This window comes from Dermacentor andersoni, chromosome 3 (assembly GCF_023375885.2).
Source record: "Dermacentor andersoni chromosome 3, qqDerAnde1_hic_scaffold, whole genome shotgun sequence".
NCBI classification, from domain to species: Eukaryota; Metazoa; Arthropoda; class Arachnida; order Ixodida; family Ixodidae; genus Dermacentor; species Dermacentor andersoni.
The window spans coordinates 20,709,785-20,733,596 of record NC_092816.1 but is presented as its reverse complement, the minus strand read 5'-3'; the positions used below and the strand labels follow the sequence as shown (position 1 = coordinate 20,733,596).

General features: G+C 45.1%; 1 protein-coding gene across 7 annotated transcripts in view; it reads left to right on the top strand.

The window, feature by feature from the left end:
• The window catches only part of Usp32 (Ubiquitin specific protease 32), a 115,367-nt gene that overhangs the window by 35,481 nt on the left and 56,074 nt on the right, over positions 1-23,812 (top strand). For 5 of the 7 annotated variants that reach the window (XM_050168868.2, XM_050168876.2, XM_050168873.2 and 2 more), the window contains exons 10-21: positions 4,397-4,480; positions 4,600-4,661; positions 5,317-5,422; positions 6,015-6,269; positions 7,335-7,463; positions 9,052-9,340; positions 9,805-9,968; positions 10,456-10,537; positions 11,303-11,377; positions 12,884-13,022; positions 13,426-13,531; positions 21,904-22,007. In XM_050168868.2, coding sequence (XP_050024825.1) covers positions 4,397-4,480; positions 4,600-4,661; positions 5,317-5,422; positions 6,015-6,269; positions 7,335-7,463; positions 9,052-9,340; positions 9,805-9,968; positions 10,456-10,537; positions 11,303-11,377; positions 12,884-13,022; positions 13,426-13,531; positions 21,904-22,007 — 1,595 coding nt within the window. The remainder of the gene's footprint in view (positions 1-4,396; positions 4,481-4,599; positions 4,662-5,316; positions 5,423-6,014; positions 6,270-7,334; positions 7,464-9,051; positions 9,341-9,804; positions 9,969-10,455; positions 10,538-11,302; positions 11,378-12,883; positions 13,023-13,425; positions 13,532-21,903; positions 22,008-23,812) is intronic. The other 2 variants (XM_050168862.2, XM_050168890.2) reach the window with 2 other exon arrangements.

Genomic DNA, 23,812 nt, shown 5'->3' with positions numbered 1-23,812 from the left:
TCTAAAACAGTTGGCGACGACGTGCGTGGGCGTGTTGTGCCAAACGTAGGCAAGAATGTTGACCGCGATCAAAAGATTCACGTCGTACTGCTCGCTGACTTCATGGCACAGGAGCATCCGTTCCAGCACGCGCCTGCGGTATTTGGTCTTGACATACTGAATTATGCCTTGGTCCATCGGTTGGAGGGCCGATGTTGTGTTTGGCGGTAAGAAAACAACTTCTATGTTGTCCAGTCCGGTGACACTGTTATGCGCACTACAATTGTCCAGCACCATTAACACTTTGCGGTTCTTTGCGGAAAACTGTCGGTCTAACTTCTGCATCCAGCCATGAAAAATTTCCGACGCCATCCAGGCCTTTTTATTCGCTCGGTATTCCACCGGAAGAGCAGGCATGTTCTTAAAGCACCGTGGTTTTTATGCCTTTCCAATGATGACAAGCGGCAAGCGCTCTGTTCCTGTCATGTTGGTGGCTAAAAGAATGGTGACGCGTTCCTTGGATCTTTTGCCACCGATGCACGGATCTCCTTTCATGGTCACAGTCTTGTCTGGCAAAGCCTTAAAGAAAAGTGCTGTTTCGTCAGCATTAAATATGTCATTTGGATCGTAGGCGGCGATGTGTTCGAGCAGCTGAGCGTTCTTCCAGTTGGTGGCAACGTCTTCGTTGACAGCGCCTCTTTCACCGCACACAGTCTTAAAAACGAGGCCATGTCGCTCTCTTAAGTGCACACACCACCCTTTCAATGCCTTGAATGCATCGATATGCATCATCAGTGCAAACCTCTCGGCTTGCGCCATGATGAGGGGTCCACTCAATGGCAGATTTGCATTACGCGAGTCGACCACCCACCGAAGCAAAGCCTCTTCCAACTCTGGATGAGCTGCTGTTCGCAGACGCTTTCGTGACGCTCGAAACTTCTCGCTTTCGAACGCCTGAAGAATCTGTTCTTCATTTCTCACATACGTGCTCAAGGTACTTCTTTTCACGTCGTACTTCTTCATGGCTTCTTCTTGAGAGAGTGCGTCCTTCAGGGCCCGCAAAATTTCCACCTTGGTAGCCAAGTCCTTCGCCTCGTATTTCGGCTGCTTCGCCGGCGTTGCCATCGGCGGAGAATGCAGTGACACGGGCGCACAACAGAAAAGCACCAATAAAGTTCAATAACTGAGCTGCGCTAAATCCAGCGGTCCTCGGCAAAACAGCGTGCAAGGATGTAGCGCACCAACAGCAACAAAGCGGCAAAATGGCCCCGTCGATAACGCCGACACATGCAAAAACAAGGAAAAGCACACATCCAGCCACAAGTCGAGCCAATTGGATTAGATTGGCCAAGTTTCAGCCACGTGATGTCAATGGCGATGCTGCGTTTCGGCAACGAGGCGTTGGTTTGGGTATCACTTTTGTGCCGCGTTTGCCGTATTTTCGTTTTTGAGCCTCGGTGGCTGCCCAAAATCGTCCGAATTGTCCGAGGTGGGCTGGAATCCATCCGAATTAACGAGAGTTTCGTCCCATAGACTCCTACATATAATTGTAGGGACCAGGCGCGAAGGTCGAATTATCGAATTTTCCGAATTAATGGAAGTCGAATTAACGAGCTTTCACTGTATTAACAAATGCAAAATAAAGCGCCTATCCAGATCTAATTCTACTCCTAGCACCTACCACCTGAACGATGTTCCCTTAGATTTCATCTTGTCATACAAGTATCTAGTTATACACTTTACAAATAACTTAAATGGGCCATTCATATACAGTACGTCGTTAACAATGCTAATAGCAAGCTCAGGTACTTACGGCGCAACTTTTCCAAAGCACAGACTACTTTAATGTTACAGCTTTACAAGACTCTAATATGCTCGAAACTTGGATATGCATCTGCGATGCCAGATCCCAGTCACGTTAATCTCATTACTTCACTTGAACTAGTACAAGATAACTCTACCCGTTTCATTATTTCTAACTATAACCTTGCTGCGAGTATAACCTTAAAGGGAAGCTGAAGAGTTTTCCAGAAAAATGAGTGAAGAGCTGTACGTAATGGTTTTCAGCCCTCCGAATGTGAATATCGCATCAAAATTGAGCAAAAGAAAGCGCAAACAGATTTTATTTTGACAAAGTGCAGCAGCAGACTCGGGGCAGCTCGCACGCCTCGTTTCCGCCTGTGATTAGTCTGGCGCCTCGTGACGTCAACAGTGGTGTTCGTCCGGACCAACCGCTGTTGCCACACATGAAGCACGGTGCAAGGTGGTTTGGCGCTGTGGTTTGGTGAAACATTAGTGGTAAATTTCAAGAGTTTGCGTTCCTCTGAGGAGTTCAGCACCGATCCCTACGTGTACGTAGCCGGCCTCTCCAAGAAGCAAAGGATGCTGGTAGCAAGCGGTGCTTTCGACGCGAACGAAAGCGAAGTGTTAGCATCTCCTCATGTTAGAAATGTTCTTTGCTGAGTATGTTTTTCGCAAAGTTGTATTCACCTATCCAGTGAGTTCGTTTCTGGGCAGACAACTGTACTGATATGTTCTTGCATGCCTCCTCGTGGAACATAAGCAGGGATGAAATCGTCGGCATTTGTGCGCTGCCCTAAAGCGGTCGGCAATCTATACAGACGGTTTATATGCGGGAAAAGCTTTCCGGCTCTTGCAGCACGTGTAGTGACCTTCATCAGCACCGCCATCCACATGCTACTCGTAACCGGAGCCGCAAAGGCGGCGAATTTCATCGGCTAGGTGCGACAGCCGGTTTCTCTCTGTGCGCGAGGGTGAGCACAGCATCCTGGCATGCGCCGGAATTCAAACACATGCAAACTTTACACTTGCAATGCGTTATGGTAGCTGCATGTAGGCTGTTTCACAACACACGTGCAAATAGAAAATTAACGGCAGTTTGCGAGGAAACCTGCATCAAGGGTGGGAGATAAACATGTACCTTCCGTTCAGTGTACTAACACGAAGGAGCTAGTAGTAAATCAAAATCAAGGTTTGGAGAAGTTTGTGTATTCATAAGGTCTTCCAAGACCAGTTACCATCTGTCTGCCTGCACCCGTCCTGCCTTTGTGCTTTCGTTGCCCCGACCTTCTCGCGCTGCGTTTAGAAAGCCTGCTAGCAGCAAGTCGTACTCTCACTCATTCATGCATTATTGATAAACTCTGATAGTAATCATCGTCATGGAAGTGGTAAGGGCACAGCACTGTTGTTTTTGAGCACTTGAAATTCTTTCGATTCGCAGCAGCCTCCCAATTAGCTGCAAGCTTCTTGTCTTGCGGGAAGCAATGGAACATCGTCACGGTCGCTGGTGTTCGTGCAACCGCAGGCTGCACAGAACGCCGGCATGATCAGCCCACCACTTCAATTGATGCTGCGCACGTCAACTACCACTCTACATACACACAAACAAAGGGATGCAGGGTCGAGCGAAGCAGATTATGACGCACGCACGCAGAAATATGAGCGGTCAGGCACGGTCACGGAGACTGCGAAGGAACGGAACATCAATGCTGACGTCACTAAGCCGCGGTTTTTGGCCTCCACTTGCATCGTCAGCGTCAGCAGCAGCGCGCGGCACTCGACGGCGGGCGGAGTGACAGCGCAATTTTAAAAATCCTGCCCAAAATTTTACCTGCATGGTTTATAAGGTTCCTGCGTCCGTATATGAACGTCTTATTGAATTCGACAGACTCTTCAGCTTCCCTTTAATGAAAACTAACCTAGCACTTACTCCACTAGCTAACGGCCACAAAATCTCCAGTCTTTCGCTATTTCATAAAATTATTAATCGCACCACACTTCACAACGAATTCATCCTGTGGCCTCAGTACATTTCAAACCGCGTTGATCATTGCAGTAAGGTAGGAATTGGTTCATGTCACATGAAGTCTTTCTTTCAGTCTTTCACCCCCGTACATCTTAAGAATAAAACCACTTTCCCTCAAATATCGTAGCCATCACCAATAACAAAGTTTTCTGCGAAGCATTAGATAACATTGTATAATCAGGTGAATCATCATATTACCAGAACTCACTGCACATATTTGTTTGCTTTACACTACCTACCCTGTAACCAATCCCCACTTTAATGCCATATGGCCCTGAGGATATCTGAAATAAAAAATAAAAATAGGTAAGTAAATAAATAAGACCTACCTTGCAGCATACTTGATATATTATTGCATAGTATGAGAACACTGCCATGAAACTCGTAAGCTTCCCAAAATTTTAACTACTTTTGTATATCGTAGTTAAAAAATCTTTGTAAATATGAGAGGCTGCTTTTGTTTAAATTTTTGTCCACTTCTCGCCCTTTGGTCATATTTGGCTCTTGTGCCAATAAACATTAATCAATTCACTTTATATGTGAGATGCTGATTTCTTGTGTGTGCACGTGCATCTTTGTGCACTTCAACAGACCGGATTCATTACCCTGGATGAGTACCTCGTATGGACCGTCGGCAACAACCTCACTATCAGCCTGCTCAACCTAATGTTTCAAGTGAGTTCAGTCACATGGCTCTGTGTCTTAAAAATTTGTTTTCAGTTCGACCACATTGACAGGATATCGAAGAGTTGCATTCATCACCTGCATGTGTGTGTCTTTTGGTCACCTCCCAGGTGTGCCATGTTGTGTTCGGGCTGCGACCATCTTCAAGGGAGGAAGAAGGTGACATCATCAGGTATATCTATATTACTGGCAGAGCTGCAGATTGGACTTGCAGAATACTATAACCATAAATAGGCTGACCCATGGCAGTTATCAGAAATGCCATATTTAGTTGATTGTGACATGGCAAGGTTCATGTTACCAGACTTCTTTTTCTCCCGTTAGAACTTAGCTCAGCTTTGCAGATCGCAGAAACAGATCACTGCAGAGCACTTCATCACTTGCATTTTTATTTTTGAGAACTTTTATCACAGCCCTGAGGGGAAATATTGTCTTGGGCACTTGGCCTTGAGCATTCCATCCCAAGTAAGCGCACCACACGCAACTTGTTACAGGTGGCAAAATGTAAATTATGATAGCTGGGGTATTTTTCTTATTAAACAAATGGTAGTTGTATGCTGCTTTTTCCTGCATAGAGATTGTCACTTGTTGAGCTCTTGCCTTTATAAAAGCACACCATCACATGTGCAGTTGCCTTGCTTGCTTTTTCTTTTTTATGAATAAAAGACAGTCCTGCATTACTGGCTTAGTGCTGCATGCAGTGAAAGTGAAAATAATTTAGGTTTACAAGCAGTGGTGCACAAAAACAACGCACTGTTGCTTCTGTACCTTTGTGTTTCAAGTTTGTTTCCTGCTGTTTTCTGTAATGCCATTTCTTGCATTTTCAGGAGTTGGCTAAGAAGGGAAGAACGAAGAGGTCTAAAGCCTGGCCAAATGCTCTACCTCATTTCAATGGATTGGTGGAAGTCGTGGAACGACTTTGTTGACTGCAAGGTAAGTGTTAATGAATCTGTATGTCTTTCCTTTGGCTCTTATTCTGGACTTAATCTTCCATGGGTGCATTCCAGGTCAATACCTAATGAAAATCCAGTTTATAGGAGCTTACTTTTCTCTTCTCAACTATCCAAAAATTTCATGTTTAATTTTTACTTGCTGTGGTGGCTTATAGTGACTAGAGAATTCAGTTCGTGAGCATGGGGTCATGGGTTCAATTTCTGGGCATGTCATCTCTATTTCAATAGAGGTGCTAAGCAAGGACGCTCATGTACCATGCTTTCAGTTTATCACATTGAACACCAAGTAATCAAAAGTAATCAGGAGCACTTGACTGCCATGTTTCTCAATGTCCCCCTATTTCTTCGGCCTGTGAACTGACTGTAAAGCATAGAGGTCCGGCCATCTTTCTGTGCTTTTCTTCTTGCACATTTTGCATTGAATTTAGCAGCACCAATTCTATCTGAAATACCTTAAAGCACGGCCACTATATTTCAGTTCCTCTCCCGCTTGCAACTCTGAAACAGCTTGACAGCCTCACGTACACAGCGCGTAGAGTGGATATGTGTAAAGGAGCTCACGAAATTGGCAGTTGCAGGCAGCAGGGAGTAGCACCACATCTTGTGGTGTCAGCGGGGTCAAGGTGACAAGTCGTCTGCAGCGTAAGGTGGAGTCTAGTGTTGCCCGGTCAGCGACTGATGATGGAAGCGTGGTGCTGGCCAGTGTCACCAGCCTCGCCACTGACAGCCACCATCTGCTTGACCCCGTGACTGCATTTGATCCCGCTGCCAACTGCCCCAGTGTGCCAGGCTCACCCAAGTGCCCCCGGTTGTCCTCTGCTCTCCAGGTGTGTCACCGTGTTGGGGAAAACCTAGTGCCTACCAAGACACTGGCTCCCTGCCACACCTGGTTATTGGACCAATGATGTTCTAGGACACTGGGACACTGGTTGCTGGCATGCAGGATAATGGGGCAGTGCTTACAGGCCTTACATATGGCCGTCAGACACATCAAGGAGTGCTCGAATCGTGTGTAAATTCATAAATATGAAATAAGGAGCAATCGTCACCGAAAATGTGTTAATAACAGTAATGGGAGAAAGTCACTTGAAGCAACACTCAAATTCAGATCTTTCCGTTTTACCATATGGTCATACTACAAGGATGCCACTTTCCAAAGTTTTGTAAAACAGGGCAAATTATTCGTAATCTTTTTTTTTAATGATTAGATATTTCGTAAATATGTGATTATGTTTAGCAGACACAGCACCGCGGCTCACGTGATGCTGGCTGGATTGATTATGCGGTTCATTGGAAATTTGCCACTGAAAGACCATTCAGTTTGTCATTAGATGCTGATGGCTCTGACAGAACCAACTGAAAGTTGTCTCCCATGTTATGGTGGGCATAATTTTTGTGCTGTAGACTGACAGAATATGTCAACTGACCATTGCCCATGTGGTCTCCTAGAGATTACTGAACAGAAGTTTTTTACCAATAAGATGAGCACTTATATTTCTGCACTTTCATTTGCCAGAGCACAGTTTTAAAGCACAAATGGACACAGTCACAAGCTAACCACTTACCTGAATGTAAATATAGCGTCGCCATCCTTGGGAATGTTAGGCTCAGTTTACGATTAATTTCGAGCAGCAGTAAAGCAGTCTTTATGTATAAATGTCTTGAAGTTTTGTTTGCAGTGATTCGATGTCGACCATTCTTTATGTTGCAAGAGTCGCAAAAATGCAGAAAGTAGTGTCAAATTTGATTTTTCAAGTTCTCATTGGAGCACTCCTGTCTTTGAGGTTGTCCTGCATTTCTTGGCGGGATTAAAATCTTTACCCACAAGTGTCATACCTTGTCACAGCACAAGCATTTCTTACTAGTGTCATCCTTCTTTTACTGAAATGCAGTGCCCAGAGTCATCATGTCCATCATCGTTAAACCCATCTCCAAGTGTCTCTAGAAAAGTGGTTCCTGCATTTGTACAGCGACCACCGTCAATTGACAACTCTGGCCTTGTTGCCCCCAACATCATAAAGGTAAGTGCAAAACTGTGAATGGCCCTCATTTGACTCCCAACTGTTGGTACTGTTGTAAGCACTAATCTTTTCCACTCATAACCAGGCAAGGGAATAAGAGTTCAGGATCGCCAGTCAGCCTCTAGAGTCGGAAGGCATATGTTTACTTAGGCCAAATACTGACAGGGAACCCTGATCATGAGAAGGAAATTTACAGAAGAATAAAAATGGGTTGGTGCGCATATGACAGACACTGTCAGCTCCTGACTGGAAGCTTACCATTATCATAGAAAAGAAAGGTGTACAATCAGTGCATTTTACTGGTGCTGACATATGGGGCAGAAACTTGGAGACTCACAAAGAAGCTTCAGAACAAGTTAAGGATGTGCAAGGACTGATGGAACGAAGAATGTTACGCGCAACGTTAAGAGACAGAAAGAGAGTGGCTTGGATTAGAGAGCATATGGGGATAGCTGATATTTTAATTGACGTTAAGAGAAAAAAAAAATGGAGCATGGCAGGTCCCGTGATGCATAGGTTAGATTACCAGTGGACCATTAGAGTTACAGAATGGGTGCCAAGAGAAGGGAAGCGCAGTTGAGGACGGCGGAAGGCTAGGTGAAATGAAATCGGGAAATTCGCGGGTGCTAGTTTGAATCTGTTGGTGCTGGATGGGGGAATTGGAGATCGCAGGGAGAGGCCCTCGTCCTGCAGTGGGCATAAAATGAGCTGCTGCTGCTGCTGATGATGATGATGAATTAAAGTGGTACTCAAATATGTTTCCATTTTTTGTACTTACAGGCAGAGCAAGAATGTTTTACAGCAAGAAAATACTTTCTTGAATAACACATGTAAATTTTAAGTGCTCGATATAGCCTAGGGCATGTCCAACAGTTGGCATTTATTTGCTCCAAAGCACTTCAAAATCTGGATTTGGGTGCTCCAAACTGTTCCAGAATTAAGATTTTGCTGCTACAAAAATTGCTCCAAATTTCAGTTCGTCAGTGGTACAACTGATTTCATACTGCCGTGGCATTTTCATATGTTGCATTTTAGCTTTGTGAGCTAAATGTTTCACAGAGGTACACACAGCCAGTTGTTTATATTCCACGCCATGCTGTGCTATCTGCCTGTAGTTGACATGTCCAAGCTGGAAGTTGTAAAACTGGGCTAGTTGTTTTATTCTTAGTAGTACATTTAACTGACAGGCAGGGCAGTGCACAAAGAAAGCATAAAGCAGGCAAGGACAGTGGCAATTCAACAGGTGTAGTCAGCCGAATAGCAAGTTGAAACACGAAAACTTGAAAGCACGAAGTGGACAAGAACTTTATTGCTCTTCTCACTTTGTTTATGTGTATGTTCTCTTCACTAAACCAATATGAAATCATTAAATTTTGTCAGCAGGTGTAGTTCCCTTTAAAATTGTCACTGTGTATGTTGTCAAGGTTGCTGCAGCTATTTAACATTCATATCTACAGTGAGTCATAGTGGTTGGAGGTACTGTCTATTGTAACAGATAACATTTGCTGTCCCTTTTGCAAGTTAGTGTCTCAAGTGACTGAAAGTGATTCTTATGTCGTGATCATATGCTTCCACTACCTATGTGCAGGCGGCCGTTCTGACTGGTGAAGGTGGCCGTCTTGTACGCCCACTGGCCCGTGGCCGGGACTTTGAGGCAGTGCCAGAGGCAATTTGGCGGGCGCTGTTCCAGTGGTATGGGGGCTCACCTGCATTGCCCAGACAGTTCATCCGTTGTGGGAGCACTGGTGCCACACCAGAGCTGGAGCTGTACCCACCGTGCCTACGGCTGTGGCGCCACCAGCCTGCACAGTCAGGCCCTCGACAGCCAAACAGCAACAGCTGGACATCTGTAGTTGGTAGTGTGGCATCTGCATATGGTGAGCCACACTCCATGCTGAAGTTTGTGTGCACACAGAGATCATGAGGTTGTAGAATCTGTGCCATGTGTAGCCTGAGATTTGAACAAAATCTTTAGCATATGCATTGCCTTGGAGGCACGTAGACATGTGATATTCTCGTGGTATCTCTAATATATCAATGCTACATTGGTTTGACTGGTCTTGTGCCTGTTTCTGTGTTCTCTGTGGGCATCAAGTTCACTGGCGACAGGGTCGGGGACTCATCGCAGCTATATTTAAACCACATTTACTTAATTAGTGGGTACATATTAATGAGGCTTTACTGTACGCTGGTCTGAGAAAAATGTACTGTAAACGCTCTGTTAAAATGTCTCGTATCTGTGCATACCAAAACAGTCCTTGCAGCATGCTGCGAGGACTCCATTATAGCAAGCTGCGAGGACTATGCACTAGTGGATCAGCATGATTTTTTTTGCATGCAGTAGGGGGTGTTGCTCCAGGCCAGCCCAGCACGAGTCCAAAGAGGTATTTGGCTTACCAAGCATCCTTTAGCAGGACGTCCACTTTGCGCCAGGTGTTCGACTTCCTCTGCACAAGGCTGCGACTGAGGCCAGAGGACACGCGCCTCTGGCAACTGCAGGACGAGGTGAGCTGTCATGTTCACTCTTTGTTCTTCTTCTTAACTTGCATCACTCATCTGTCACTTTACGTACAAACAGGCTTTTTCATGTCACACACTGTAGGACAACCTGGAAGATATGCAACTGACAAGTAGGGCATATGTCATAGCCTTGTATCTTGTGTGCTTTTTACTTGTCTGATGCTTTCATGCCACATCGATCCCTTTTCCACTGCTAATTCACCCGTGACCGTAAAAGTAACTCGGTCATCTAGGATGCTACTGTACTTATACATGTATGTTCTTAAAAGGATTCACAGGTTCTATGTTTGAGGGCGGTTGACAACATATTTTTTCGCTAAAACATGTTGCGCTCGTATAGAAGACATGTTAGTTGCCTAGTTTCATTTGATAATTCTTATTTTGGATAGTTTGAATATTCTGAGACAGCAAGTAGCCTTTTTCTTGTGTGTTGATAGTTTTAACCTACCTTTTTCTTCCTCTTGCACACAAGAATAATCTGACTCCACTTGAAGAAGAAGGCTTTACATTGGAGCAGCTTGGTATTGAAGATGGCGAGCAAATTCTTATTGAAGGTGAGCTTACATTTTATGGAATCTTTATGCTATAGCTAAGGACTGTCCATCAGTCAAGGAGTTACATAGGCTTTATGAGTGATTACAGATCCAAAGACTTCCTTGCACACATGGTGCCAATACTACTGCCTTATGAAACAGGCCAGCAGTCTTTGAAACATTTAAAGGCATAGGGAAATTGAAATGGTATAATTGTCAAGGAGCACATATTTTGTTTTACTTAAAGATGAACACGGAAAAAAGGTAAATATAAAGTGTGACCTATGGTGATGAAACTGTTGCATGTTAAGAAACCATATGTTAGTTAGCAGGCTATTCATTTCTCCATAGTCTAGTCACAAATTACGTGCCTCTCGGGTATGTGGTTTCATTTGCCTTTTATATTTAATGCCTTAGCATTAGGAGTGTCAAAGCGGAAAAAGTTTATAAAATGTGCAAAACCAGTCTTGTGGTAGAGTGGAGGTGGCAGAGCTTACAAGAGCGTGGGTGGTCTAGAAGCCAGTATGAGCTGGGAAGGGGAGAGAGTGCAGTGTAGCTGTGAGTGGGCACCCGAGAGAGGGAAAGGGCCGCTTCCCTGAAGCGCCGTTACCTCAGTCTGCTCCGGACCACCGTTACTTGCACTTCGCTCCTCAAAAAGGCAAGATGTGTGTCAAGCGAGCTTAAATGACCTGCAAGGCTAAAAAAGTGCGATGTAATGCCTGATTCATTTCTCTCGCATTTAATGCCAAATCGCCACTTTTCTTCAAATTCTTTTTTTTTATTCAGTGAGAAATAAAGACCAGACATGGCCAGAAGAAATGTCTTGCATAATCAACTCCAAGGTGGATCAAAAGAACCAAGGTAAGCAGTTTCGTTTGAATGGACTGTGTGTAGGAACGCAGTTCCTTGTGTGGTAGATAGAAATTTACCGTATTTACTCGCATAATGATCACACTTTTTTTGTAAAAAAAATTGGCACTGATTCAGGAGCACGATCGTTATGCGGCTTAAATTTTCCGCGAAAAAAGAATTTGTTGTTTTTTTCATCCCGCGACAAACAGGTGGCTGCCACTGTAACGATGCGGGACACCAAACCAAAAATGGTGGCCGGGGGAGCAAGCTGAACACGCCGAATGTGATTTTTTTTTTGTTCTTGAGAATACAATACGTGCATTGAAACAGTTTTTTTCGTATCAATAGTGAATAATATCGTTAATATCTTCAAGTTTGTGGCAATAACGTAGCCATGTCCACTTTCAGGGGACAGAAACAGAGATGGGCGCGTTTAGCTGCCAATGGCATAGAATCACATGGCAGGCAAGCTGCGAAAACTGCGGCATTTGTCTTCACTACTATCCTAATACGGCATGTTTCCGCTAAGGCTGGGCGAATATCTTAGCTGTGTTACAAGCGTCAGCATGTGAATAGGATACAGTTCTAACGTATCAGTGTAAACGTGGCTACTGTCATTGCTGCTCGCAATTTGTTGCGTGCCTATGAGTGCAGACGAGAGGAATCGAAATGCACCTTCTTCTTCTTCTTTTTTTGTTGTTGTTGTTGTTGTTAACCACAGCGATTATAAAGCCTACAAGTAATAAAGCCAAGGCAAGTTTGGTTGCAGCTTTTTTTTTTTTTCATGGAAGTGTGGAAAGTGATGAAAGAAATGAAATGGGGCATCTGCTTAAGAATCTGTTTGATGCATGCAGACCACTTGGTATGCCTTGAAGAGTCATTCACATAGCATTTGACAGATGGTAAGCACAATCATGATTAGATAGACTTGCCACACGACATATCGCTGCAGCAAGTTCGGAGTGCGATCATTTTGGGGGAAAGAAAAAAATTGGATTTTGACGACAAAATTCAGGGTTGCGACCATTGTGCGAGTGTGATCATTATGCAAGTAAACACGGTACCATCTTTTCTCTTCTGCTATGGAATATTTATAGGTGTCATCTTATAAGATCATTGAAATGCACCTAGTGTAAATTGCACTGCTTGGATCACTATTGTTTAAAAGCTACATTTGGACTGCAGCATGTCACTTCATGTCTCAAAAGTTGCTTGAGTATACATGACACATAGAACATATTTGTGTTGTTAAAGTTAAGTGTTGTAACTCGTGGAACAGATTTTCTACCTTGCGCCTTCACATCTCAAAGTTAATTTTGCTTTGCCTGTGTTACTAGTACTTGAACAAGTTAAACAAACTGCTTTTCACTCCCTTGGTCTGTTAGTTCATGAACAAGTTGGGGGTATATTGCTATGATGTCTGTTGTCTGCAGTTCAGCATTGTGTGTGTGGTCGCATTCTCATGGACAGTAGCTATTGTCATCAGCAGCCATCTTTATTTTAATTTTGTTGCAGGCCCCACAGAGAAAGGTGCCACAGGCTTGAACAACCTTGGCAACACATGCTTCATGAATGCTGCCCTTCAGTGTGTCAGTAACACGCGGCCACTTACTCAGTATTTCATCAACGAAAAGCACCTTTATGAATTAAACAGGTTAGTTGCTGCTTTATAGCTGTATGTTATGGTGCTGGGACACATACCCATAATAGCTGTAAAGTTGAAAGCATGCAGGAGCCTAACCCCAGTACAGTTGAAACCTACGACAACAAAGTACTCGTGACAACGAAATATTTTCATATCCCCGGCAAACACCCATAGGATTAAATGCATTTTGTACCTCTCAACAAAGAAATTTCGCTGTACTACAATCGCACATCAATGAAATTTGCCAGAATGTAACCTCTCATATTATCTACTCATGCAAGGCTAGCAGGCCCCAAAATGTGCTTTAGGAATTTAGGAATATGAGCAAAATGCTGGTTGCTCGGATTTTGTCTAATTCCAATTACCTTCTCTTATGCCTTTCTTTCCTCTACTCTTTATTTTTTAATTGTAGAATGAACCCTTTAGGAATGAAAGGTCACATCGCCAAGCGATATGGTGACCTTGTCCATGACTTGTGGAGTGGAACATCAAAAACTGTTGCACCTCTCAAGCTAAGGGTAAGCACAGACATCCCTAGAGTTTTGGTAGTAACACACTGGCAGAAACTATTTTCAATGTTATCACCATGTACAGCGTTAAGGATGAGGACTAAGAGAGACGACACACACAGCACATTGTGTGTCCTCTCTCATAGCCCTCGTCCTTCGTGCTGCGCGGTGCTTTATGAATGACTGATTAACCCAAGCCTCCGCCCTTTTATTTTCAGTGCTTCTGAGACAATAAGATAATTAGTCATTATTTGCTATCAGTTAGCTCGCTGTTGTATGCAGAAAATTATCATGGAAGGTGTGCATGATACAGTCTAACCCATCTATAACAATATTGAAGTGCCACAAAAATTTCATTGTTATAACCAGTAATTGTTATCACCTGGTTACATGAAAAAAATCAAAATATCAAATCAAAATCATATCAAACAGCTGTCGTAAGAAAACTATAATGCCAGGAGGCCCTCCCTGCCGCTTTCCTCAATCTGGCTGCTGATTGTGTTCACACGTTTAACTGTTTAACTCTGCTTCCTGCACGCTCCAGTCACGTTAACAAGCGCGGCTTTCGACATTCGAGAATGGCACTGCTATAACTGAAAAGAGGGGTCACGAGCAACAAGCTATATGCAGGCTCCGCTAAGGGGTTTTGGTGGCCCCAATAGGGGCCTTTTAAAAAATGCAAGAAAGTTGTCGCAGCAGCCTGTCAGCTTGAGAAATCCAGAAGAAATGCTGGGGCAAGATCGCCATAAGCACCTCACCACCCATGTACTTCTCATTGGCTTGCACAAGAAAATCCCATGTCCGTTGGCCTTGCTTTACGCGAAGCTAGCCGGCATTCTTCCCCAAGGCATCCAGGTGCTCCACGTAGTGCATCGGAAAGTTCATCGTGAAAACAAAGCCCTGGAGGGACTGAATGATTTGTTGGGCCTCCTGTGAGCCTGCCCTACCGTGTCATCACTGCTGTCGTCACCATCACTATTCGATGCAAGCACGTTCGCGACGATCGCCTCATTGGTTAGAAGTACTTAGTCTCTAAATCTACAGCAGTGCACTTACTTTTCACCAGCAGCGACTTGCATTGCAGATAATCAGTGGGTGAATCAGCCATCTTCCGTTTCAGCAGTGAGTGAAACGATGCTGAGAGGCCACGTGGCCAGGAACGGCTTCGATGCAACCATCAAAGACAAGCACGAGTGACTTAATCAGTTGGTGGAACTGCGTAGCATAAGAGGCCAGCGAGCAATGTGGGAGCAGCACATTTGGCAGGTCCAGTCGTGTTTCGTAGGGTGGTGCATCATAGAGCTATGGACATAGCCCGTTCGTGAACGGAGAGGTGGAAGAGCGACGGGACAGGTGGCCGATGCGGATAAGGCCAGAAAATGAGCAAGTGGCGGCTGTTGGGGCAGCGGGCCATTGTGTAGCGGCTCAAATTTCATTTTCTTTTTTCTTTTCAAGGATTTTGCATTTCATTACCTTTTGGCACAAACACTCTGTGGCCAGACTTCGTTATAACCAATAATGCAGCATGGGGTGATTGTAGTAAGTTGGCTATTTCACCATAGAAAACATACAAAAGCTGACGGTGCAGGAGCTTCTCATTGTTATTCCCAGCATATTGTTAAAACTGGTATCGTTATGAGTGGGTTCGACTATGTCTAAGCTTTCTAATACAGTACTCTGTTTGATAAGTCGCAAACATGTGTCCAGTGACTGCTCAATGTCATCTTGCTTTGTGTGATGACATGTAGACTGCACTGTCTACTGCACTGTAGCTCACTGTCTCTCTCTAGAAGGGCTGATTTACCGTGAAAACCCACGCATAATACGAGTTTTTTTTTCCTATTATTAGCGTCCCAAATTTTCGCCTTGTACTACAGTGAAACCTCGTTAAACCGTAGTTGGCCGGAGCTCGGAAAAAGTACGTACTAAACGGTAGTACTGTTTAACCGAAATAGCATGAGATCGCCCACTTACCTGTCGAAAACGGAACTCTGAGAGAGTGTGATGAAAGTGGAAAAAACATGCAGTATTTATTCACTTCGCGCGACATAAGTGTTATTTTCGTTTGATGCCGCGGCGGCCTAGTACGACGACAGCGGCCTCAAACTTACTGAAGCTGCGTGCCAGCTTCTCAGCCAGCCCCCTCCTCTCGGCAAACACTCACACGGCAGTTTCCTTGTTGGTGTTACGTATTCTCCGTGCACGCGCGCAGTAGTGCTGCATAAGTCCCGGGGCGACTTTTTCATTGCCGGGTGCCGGAGTTCGGAAAACTTTTTGTTTGGAATAGTTCCGTTATCGCGCCCCTGTTCTCGTTGCGATGATTGCATTCATGAGGCTGACGTAGCGCGCAGCTTATGCCACTGTCGGGCCTGAATCACCCGTGCTGTCGCTTTCCGTGTCGTCCACATCACTGTCGCTAGTCGACACTTTGGCAACAACAGAGGCAACGATGGCGAAAAGTCGAACCTCGTAGCCGACATCTCTTCGCGGTCGCAGCAGCGCTGCCGAGCTACTTCGCATTCCAAATGCCACACACTGTAGTCAACAGCAGATCCATGTCGCGGGCCAGCGCCGACTTCTTCGTGTCACGTTCGATAGCACAGACAATGTCTAATTTTTCTTCTATGCTGAGCACCCGGTGTCTTTTTTTTATCCGAGCTTCGGCATGACGCAAGTCCTCGCTTGCAAGACGCCACAACGCTCTCTGGCACGGCGTCGAAATGATGGTGATGTTGATGCGGCTTCACGTGCAAACGCACAGGGCGCTTGGAGGCCGTTGTACCGATCTCTGAGGCTCGTTGTTCTGCTGGGCCGCCCGATGGAGACGACGCACCGCCGTGTTTGCGCGATGAAAAGTGGAAACGCTACGTTTTAACCGATGCGTACGCAATAAGCTGGTACGGTTTATGCAGATACAAAATACATTATGTTCAGTGGCCGCTGAGTCGGGGAATTGACTTTACTACTTTTAAACCGAAACTACTGTTTAAGCGGGTACGGTTTAAAGAGGTTTTACTGTAGATGCGGATCTGAACGAAAATTTGTAAGAAATTTGGGCTAGAAGTTATGGTTTTGTTATTGCTACGTGGCTATGGCTTGACTTCGTTATTGCTGCATGGCTATGGTTTGGCTTCCGTATTGCTGCGTGGCTACGACTTGGTTTCATTATTGCTGCGTGACTGCAGCGTTGTTTGTTTCACGACCTACTGAACTCCAGACCTGCACAGATTCTCTGCTCCAGCACGCCTGGTCTAGTTCACCCCCTTTGCCAGTAGGGACAGAACGTAGGAGCAGAGTGGCGCTAGTTATAGCCTGTTTGCTGTCGTCTGCTTGTGCGATCTGTTCAACGCTCATGCTGCCATTTCATCAGTCACAAGGCGCTTGCATTGATGGTAAATGAATAAATTCATAAATATAAAAAGAAAAAAAAATTTGCTAATGCTTTGCGGTCGAACAGGGAAATTAGAGGAGGAGGAGGAGGAGCATTGCAAGGAAGGTAAACAATGAGCATAGGTAGCAGCTGCTATGCTAGACGCATAAATTTCCCTTTTCTAGTAAGAGACTAGAAAAATCGTTTTAAAAGATGCATAGGATAATCTAGCATTCTTGAGTAGATCACAGATCGCCTAATGTCATACATGACATTAGGAATTACTGCTGTGTGCTGCAGTGAAATGCAGATGATCTGGTAAAAGTTTTAATGAGTAAGTCCTCTGCCCGATATGTGCAATAGGTTGATCGATTCTGTTTCAAGGAAAGCATATCTGAGCATATCTTGTTTTTAATGTCGTTGGATGTCTAGCTCAGTAGAAAGCTTGCGAAAGCGATCCCAGTGCTTTAAAACGTGCTGCACCGCAGGAACTCTTCAAACTGCAAAGCTAGCTTTTGTGCGTGGTATGGCAGCAGCATAATGGTGGTGCGAAAGATATGTACGCAGTGAAGCTGTATGCGTAATTTTCTTTTTGAACTCGCGACGCATTCACTGAGAGCTTTTAAAAGTTAAAATGAGTGGTAATTGTTCTGTTGTCGGACGTTACAGTGGTTTCCAGTTTCTAAAGAGCGCATAAGTGAACTTAACAATGTGTACAATGAAACTGTTGTATACTTTACGAACTCTATAAACAATGTGACTTAATGTAAGAGATCTGTGCGGCTTGCTACTGCCTGAAGAAGGCAATAGGAGCGGCTATGTAACATTATTTTAGAGAGGAGCGGACTGCACGCACCGACATTTTTCAGATTCGGGCAGTCAACTCTTGGAGCCAAGTGTCCAATCAAAGCCTTGTGACATCACTGTCGCTGTGTTCGCAAAAATCATAAACTAGGCAAGCAGTTCGTCACAACACAACAGCCGCCGTACTAATTACAATGCCGCACCAGTCAACTGTAGAGTAGCTGACGAACAGGTTATAAAAGCGACACCAATGGCCAACGGTTGAACGAGAGTGGGTGCAAGCGGCTCCCATGGAAGCTGGATATCTGTGCAGGTCTGGAGTTCCAGTAGGTTGTGGTTTCTTTATTCTTGAGTGTGCACCTTGGCAGCACACGTGCAAACCACGCTTCGTGAAGTGCATCTTTTTTATTCCGCATTGAAGGACCAAGATGTCTGGACCACGAAAACAGTACTCAGCTGCTTTCAAGAGAATGGTTATTTTAGCCGCACAGGACATTGGCAACAGTGCGGCTGGGAGGCAGTTTGGCGTTAACGAGGGAAGCATTCGCGGATGGCATCTACAGAAGGAAGCCCTTTTCGCGTGCAGCAGAATGGGAAGATTTTGCAGCCCAAAGGGTGGGACATTCCCGGAAATCGAACTCGCCCTGACAGAGTTCATACGCCAACAGTGAGCCGCGCATCTAGCTGTGAGTGTGGAGCTTATACACAGGCAAAAGCTAAGGAGCTTGCAGGAGAAAAAGGGCTACCGAGCTCCGCCTTCAAAGTGAGCAAGCACTGGATTTATCGCTACATGTGCCGTGCGGTTCTTCCTTATGCCGCTCAACTTCGATTTTGCAAAAGCTGCCCGAATTGTTCGAAGAGCTGCTTGTGGCTTTCCAGCGCCACATTATTTTGCTGCGCAAGTCCAAGAAATTCCAGTTAGGGCGAATCAGCAATGCTGACCAAACGCCGGTTTATCTGGACATGCCATCGCCCCTCACCGTGCACGAAAAGGGCTCTAAACAAGTTTATATCCGGTCCCCTGGCAACGAGAAAACGCGAGTTACTGACATGTTGTCATGCATGGCAGATGGATGTAAGCTTCCGCCCTATGTCGTCTTCAAGCGCAATACAGTGCCTACAGGTGAGGATCTGCCAAAAAATGTGGTCTTGAGATGCCTTGAGAAAGGCTGGATGAACAAGAATCTTGTGCCCAATTGGATAAAGTCTGTCTGGTTGAGAGGTTGAGAGGCTATTGCGCGAATCCGGCACTGAACTCGTCATTATCCCGGGTGGGATGACGTCTCAGCTGCAGCCTTTAGATGTTTGCATGAACAAGCCGTTCAAGGACGCGGTCAAGCGGTGTTACGCAGATTGGATGCGCTCAGGTGACCCTGCAGTGACAGTGACTGGGTGGCTGAAGCGGGCTTCGCCAGCCGCGCTATGCAAGTGGATTGTGGACGCATGGGCCAGCGTACCAGAGGACCTTGTGCGTTGCGCATCTCAAACGCACTCGATGGCACAGAGGATGAGTACCTCTGGGAAGACATGTCAGACAAAGAACTATCCGAAGAGAGCGCAGCTGAGGAAGGCACTGATTGAAGTGCGGAGTGCAATTTAAACAAATGTTTTCCTCGAGTTTTCCTAACTTGTAATATATGCAGATAAAACTTTTTTTTTTCTATTTCGCGTCCCAAAAATTTAACCTCGTAATATATGCGGGTTCGTATTATATATGCAGGTTTTTACGGTAGTTTTGCGAAGAAGTGATGCTTACTCATTTAATTTTCCCCTTGTTATGGGCTGTCCAACGGGCCCATGACTCAGCAGAGAGGCTCAGCCTCTCTGTCCATACGTAGGAGCGGCCTGCTGCACGCTAACGTGCGCCCTAAAGGACCACAACAAAGTTCATCCATCCATCCACCCTGGTCTCTAGTCACGTATCCTAAAATAAGCTGTCAACTAAGCTGCATATTATTGGGGAGACAAAACATACGTGTAAGGATTGGAAATTAGACTACAATGAATCTTAACATTTTGCATGAACCATCAAAAATTGTGGACAATCATTATTATCACAATAAAAATAGTTGGTGTGTGCACGTATCTGCTGTCTCCTTTTACTTTTATGTTGTGCGAGTTCATAAAGCCCAACTTATCATCAGATGCACATATGTTTTGTCTGTTTCATATTACTGCTAACATCTTGTTTATATCTGGGGTGCATTTGAGGCCTGTAAGCATTTATGCGATATTTTTAAGGCTTGGCCTTGATAACATTCCAAATATAACAGTGCCTTGTAGCTGGACAAATACAGCATTTCACAAGGTCCTCCCTGTTAGACGCGGGGTGTCTACCAACCGGGAAAACCGGGAATTCTCAGGGATTTTGAGTAGTCTGGAAAAACTCTGGGAAAACTTGGGGAATTCGTGCCTCTATCAGGGAAAATGAGCTCAAACTTAATTGAAAGGGTTGAAAGTCACAGTAATGCTGGCTCAACAGACAGGTATCGTAATGAATAGTCTTTGACGCCGTCGTCAGCTGGAGGAGTTGCCAGTGTGCACTCAATGACCGACTTTCCAGATGCCCGATAATTTGGACAGCTTCGCGGCACCACTATGCACCCTATAGAGTCAGTATCAGAACGGCTGAAATTTCGGACGCAAAAACCCTTTGCCGTCCGATTTTCCGCCGCTTTTTGCTGTGACCGCAGGTCCGAAAGGGCAGTAATCAAAGCCACCACCGCCGCCGTTTTGATTACCTCGCCGCCTCAAACCGGCGCTCTCGCACGCAGATCCGCTGGCACCCATAGCCACCACTGCGGCAACGTTAGACCTAGCTGCTTCGATGTTCACTATTAAGCTTCTTGCCATTGGGTGCCATGTTTTCCATTGAAAGAATTCGCTGCTGTCAGCAATGGCCCTGACTCCACCTTTGGGGTCCTTGTGATTGGCTTAGAAGCTTGGAAAGCAAAGTGTGTTGCATAATGCCGGTTTCCAAGAGTCAGCTTCGCCTCTTTACAGAACTGTTACTTGGTGAAACTTACGCAAAAGTATTGCAGTGAAGCATAACAAGCGTGGGAAGGGGCTATTGCCACGGGATGCATTGTTTTCCTTAATTATACACACGTGCATCCGATATCTCCTGTCACAGTACGAGCACTGATTTGCCTAATACGTGTACCGACAGGCCTTGAGAGCGTTTTCGAATGTGCCTGGGGCTGTTTGAGCCCTTAAGGGCAGTAAATGACATGAATTTATTTTTTCCAACTGTCCGATTTTTCGGACATATTCGTGGCCCCTAGGGAGTTCGAAAAATCGGACATGGTCTGTGCAACCTACCAAGAAGATGCTTCAAATGGTCCATGGGGCAAACGAATGGCGGAAGGAGGACAAGAACCAAAAGGACCTACGCATTGAGGAATGAAAGGAAAAGAAAGTGTGCTGCCGCTGTTTTGAAGGAGCTTGAGCTCAAAAGCCAACACTTTGGCTCATGCCGAGATGGAGGTGTGCCTTATGCAAATCAAAACAAACTGTTTAAAGCAATGAAACACAACACTGAGGTGTTGTGCGCAGGCTGAGAGTATGTCAGGACAGTTGAGGTTGACTTACAAGCTGTTGAGAGAGAATCTCAATGGTGACAAAGTGCGGGCCTCATACCACTGAGTGCGCTATCAGTTGATACAAATAGCTCGTGTTCAAAAATATTTGCTTCTGTATGCTTCTCTATTTTATCTGTATTTGAGAATGTCCGACTCGATTTGCAAATTTTTTCGAAGGCATCTTATTTGCTGTGCATTTTACTAACCCCTCCCTTCTATTCTCTTTTTGAATAACATAAACACTATTCCTTAATATTCAAACTAGATTGAGTCGTTTTTTAAATGTGTTTTTCATATGCTTACTAGAGTGTGGCAGCATCGGGCGACATGGTTTCAGCCCCTCTTGACATAAAGCATTGTTCTACGTTACTCAGGAAAACCTGGAGAACTCCGGGAATTTGGAAATGTCAACTTGGTAGACACCCTGTAGATGATAAACAATTTTAAGTCTTCCTCATTGGGTTGAATAAAGGCCTGCATTAGTTGTGGCATTTCGATTTCTTTTTAATATAAACCAATATGTTATAACTTTGTGTTTAGCTTGTCTGTAAGAATTTGCCACTTGGTAAGCCTATGTCATCATTGCAAGTGCTTAGATTATAAAATGTATTCTGCTTTCCTTCCAGTGGACAATTGGGAAATATGCACCTAGGTTCAATGGCTTTCAGCAGCATGACTCTCAGGAGCTGCTTGCTTTTCTCCTTGATGGTCTACATGAGGATCTCAATAGGTGGGTTCAGCACTTTAGAAGCACAGTAGCAAAAACATGGCCTCTGCTGCGGCTAGACTCTTATAGTTCAAAGGGCCTTCCAATGTAAGAAACAAACACTGAAAAATAGTAGTATTGCTGACTGTGCTTCCTAGTGCAGTGTTGCAACCTGTTGTAATTTGGAAGCTGCAGTCTGTGGAGTCCGGCATTACACTAAGGGTTGTGCTCTAGCCTACGCTACGGGGGCATCACATGGAGGCTAAGCAGACCCATGTTGTCATCCACACTTGCACGACGATGGTTGCTTCCTCGCTGATGAGTATGAGGTCCGGAGGTCGGAGAAATAGAACAGGGGTTTATTTACATTGGAAGGCAAACTTATTCAAATACAAAGGCATACTAGTACTTTACGAAGTACAGATCACAGTACTTAACTCCTGCCACGCAGCTTCATCGTCCTTGTAGCATAAACTGTGTAGAGCACATAAGAGAGACGAGACATTATTTCAGCACCGCAGCTCGAACTCAACTGACCTTTTATTTCTTCGGTTCCCAGCCAATTCAGCTCTCGTGCTGTTCGTGGCATCGCCTGACAGTCTTTTTTCCTAGGGCAATCGCGCTGATGTTGCTGGGACTACATAGCTCCCTTTCTAGAGAGCAGCATGATCTGCATCTTGCCTTGATGGCACTGCAAGTCTGTCCGAGGGGTACAGATTTTTGGCTTCACGAAGCGATTCATTGCAGTGGGCTGGGATAGGTTAGAAGGTCACTACCCTCGCTGGCTAAGGGCAACAGCTCCTCTATGGCCCAGAAAATCTCGACTGAACAATGCTGATAACTGCTGGCCAGGAGGTGAATGGCTGGTGGCAAGGGGGGTGACCTGGCTTGCAGCAACCAGCTGCGAAATGCTGACATACACCCCAAATAACAGGCAGCAGCAAAGCAAACCCCACAATGTGGCTCTGCGCTGCACTGAAGTATCTTGGATCTCTCTTTAGACCTTCCAGGCTTCAAAGAAAACATGAATGCAGAAACAACAAAGACTACCTTTTGCTATGCAAATTTTAAAGGAATTTCGTGCCGACAACGTTAGCAATCATGGATGGAGTCCTGCTAAATGAAAGGGGATTCGTAGCTTAAAAAAAAATTTATATCTCTAAATGCAGAACGAGTTTCAAATTAGCCTCCTCAAGCCATTTGCATTGCTATGCAACTTTCCTGTCTTATATCTAATGGGGAGTTACTGTTGGAGGGTGAGGCTCCATTGGAACAAGCAGCTTTTTTTTTTTTGTGACATTTGATTAAGCTATGTCAGAGGGCAGTGGTCGGCCTCAAAGATGAACCTTGCTCCATACAAGTAACATGACAACTTCTGGGCTGCCCAAGCCAAACAGGCACATTCCTTCTCTGAAATGCTATAGGCTACTTCTCTTATAGTTAGTTTACAGCTGGCCGATCATAGCGCCATGTGGAGTGGAGCTGCTCGGTTACTGGCAGACAGTCGAATAATGCTGAATTCCAACATGTGCTCATACTCTGCATGCGCAACTTTGAGCTTGTCTGTAGCAAGGTGACATGGCCAGAAGGATGCAGGAGATCTGAAAGTGAGGATGTGGTGTCCAAGTCGGGGGCGCTCTAGGGCGGTGTGGTGATTTCAAGAAATTCCCATAACAAAGCCGCAAAGGGTCCATTGGAAACCTTAGTACAAGAGAACGCTAAATCTGTGGTTTCCTGTGTAGCAATGCCTTGCACAGAGAGGTAGGTTGTTGCATCCAGGAGACATTGTTTGACGTCTATGATGAGGCAACTGTCTGTGATAAAATTGG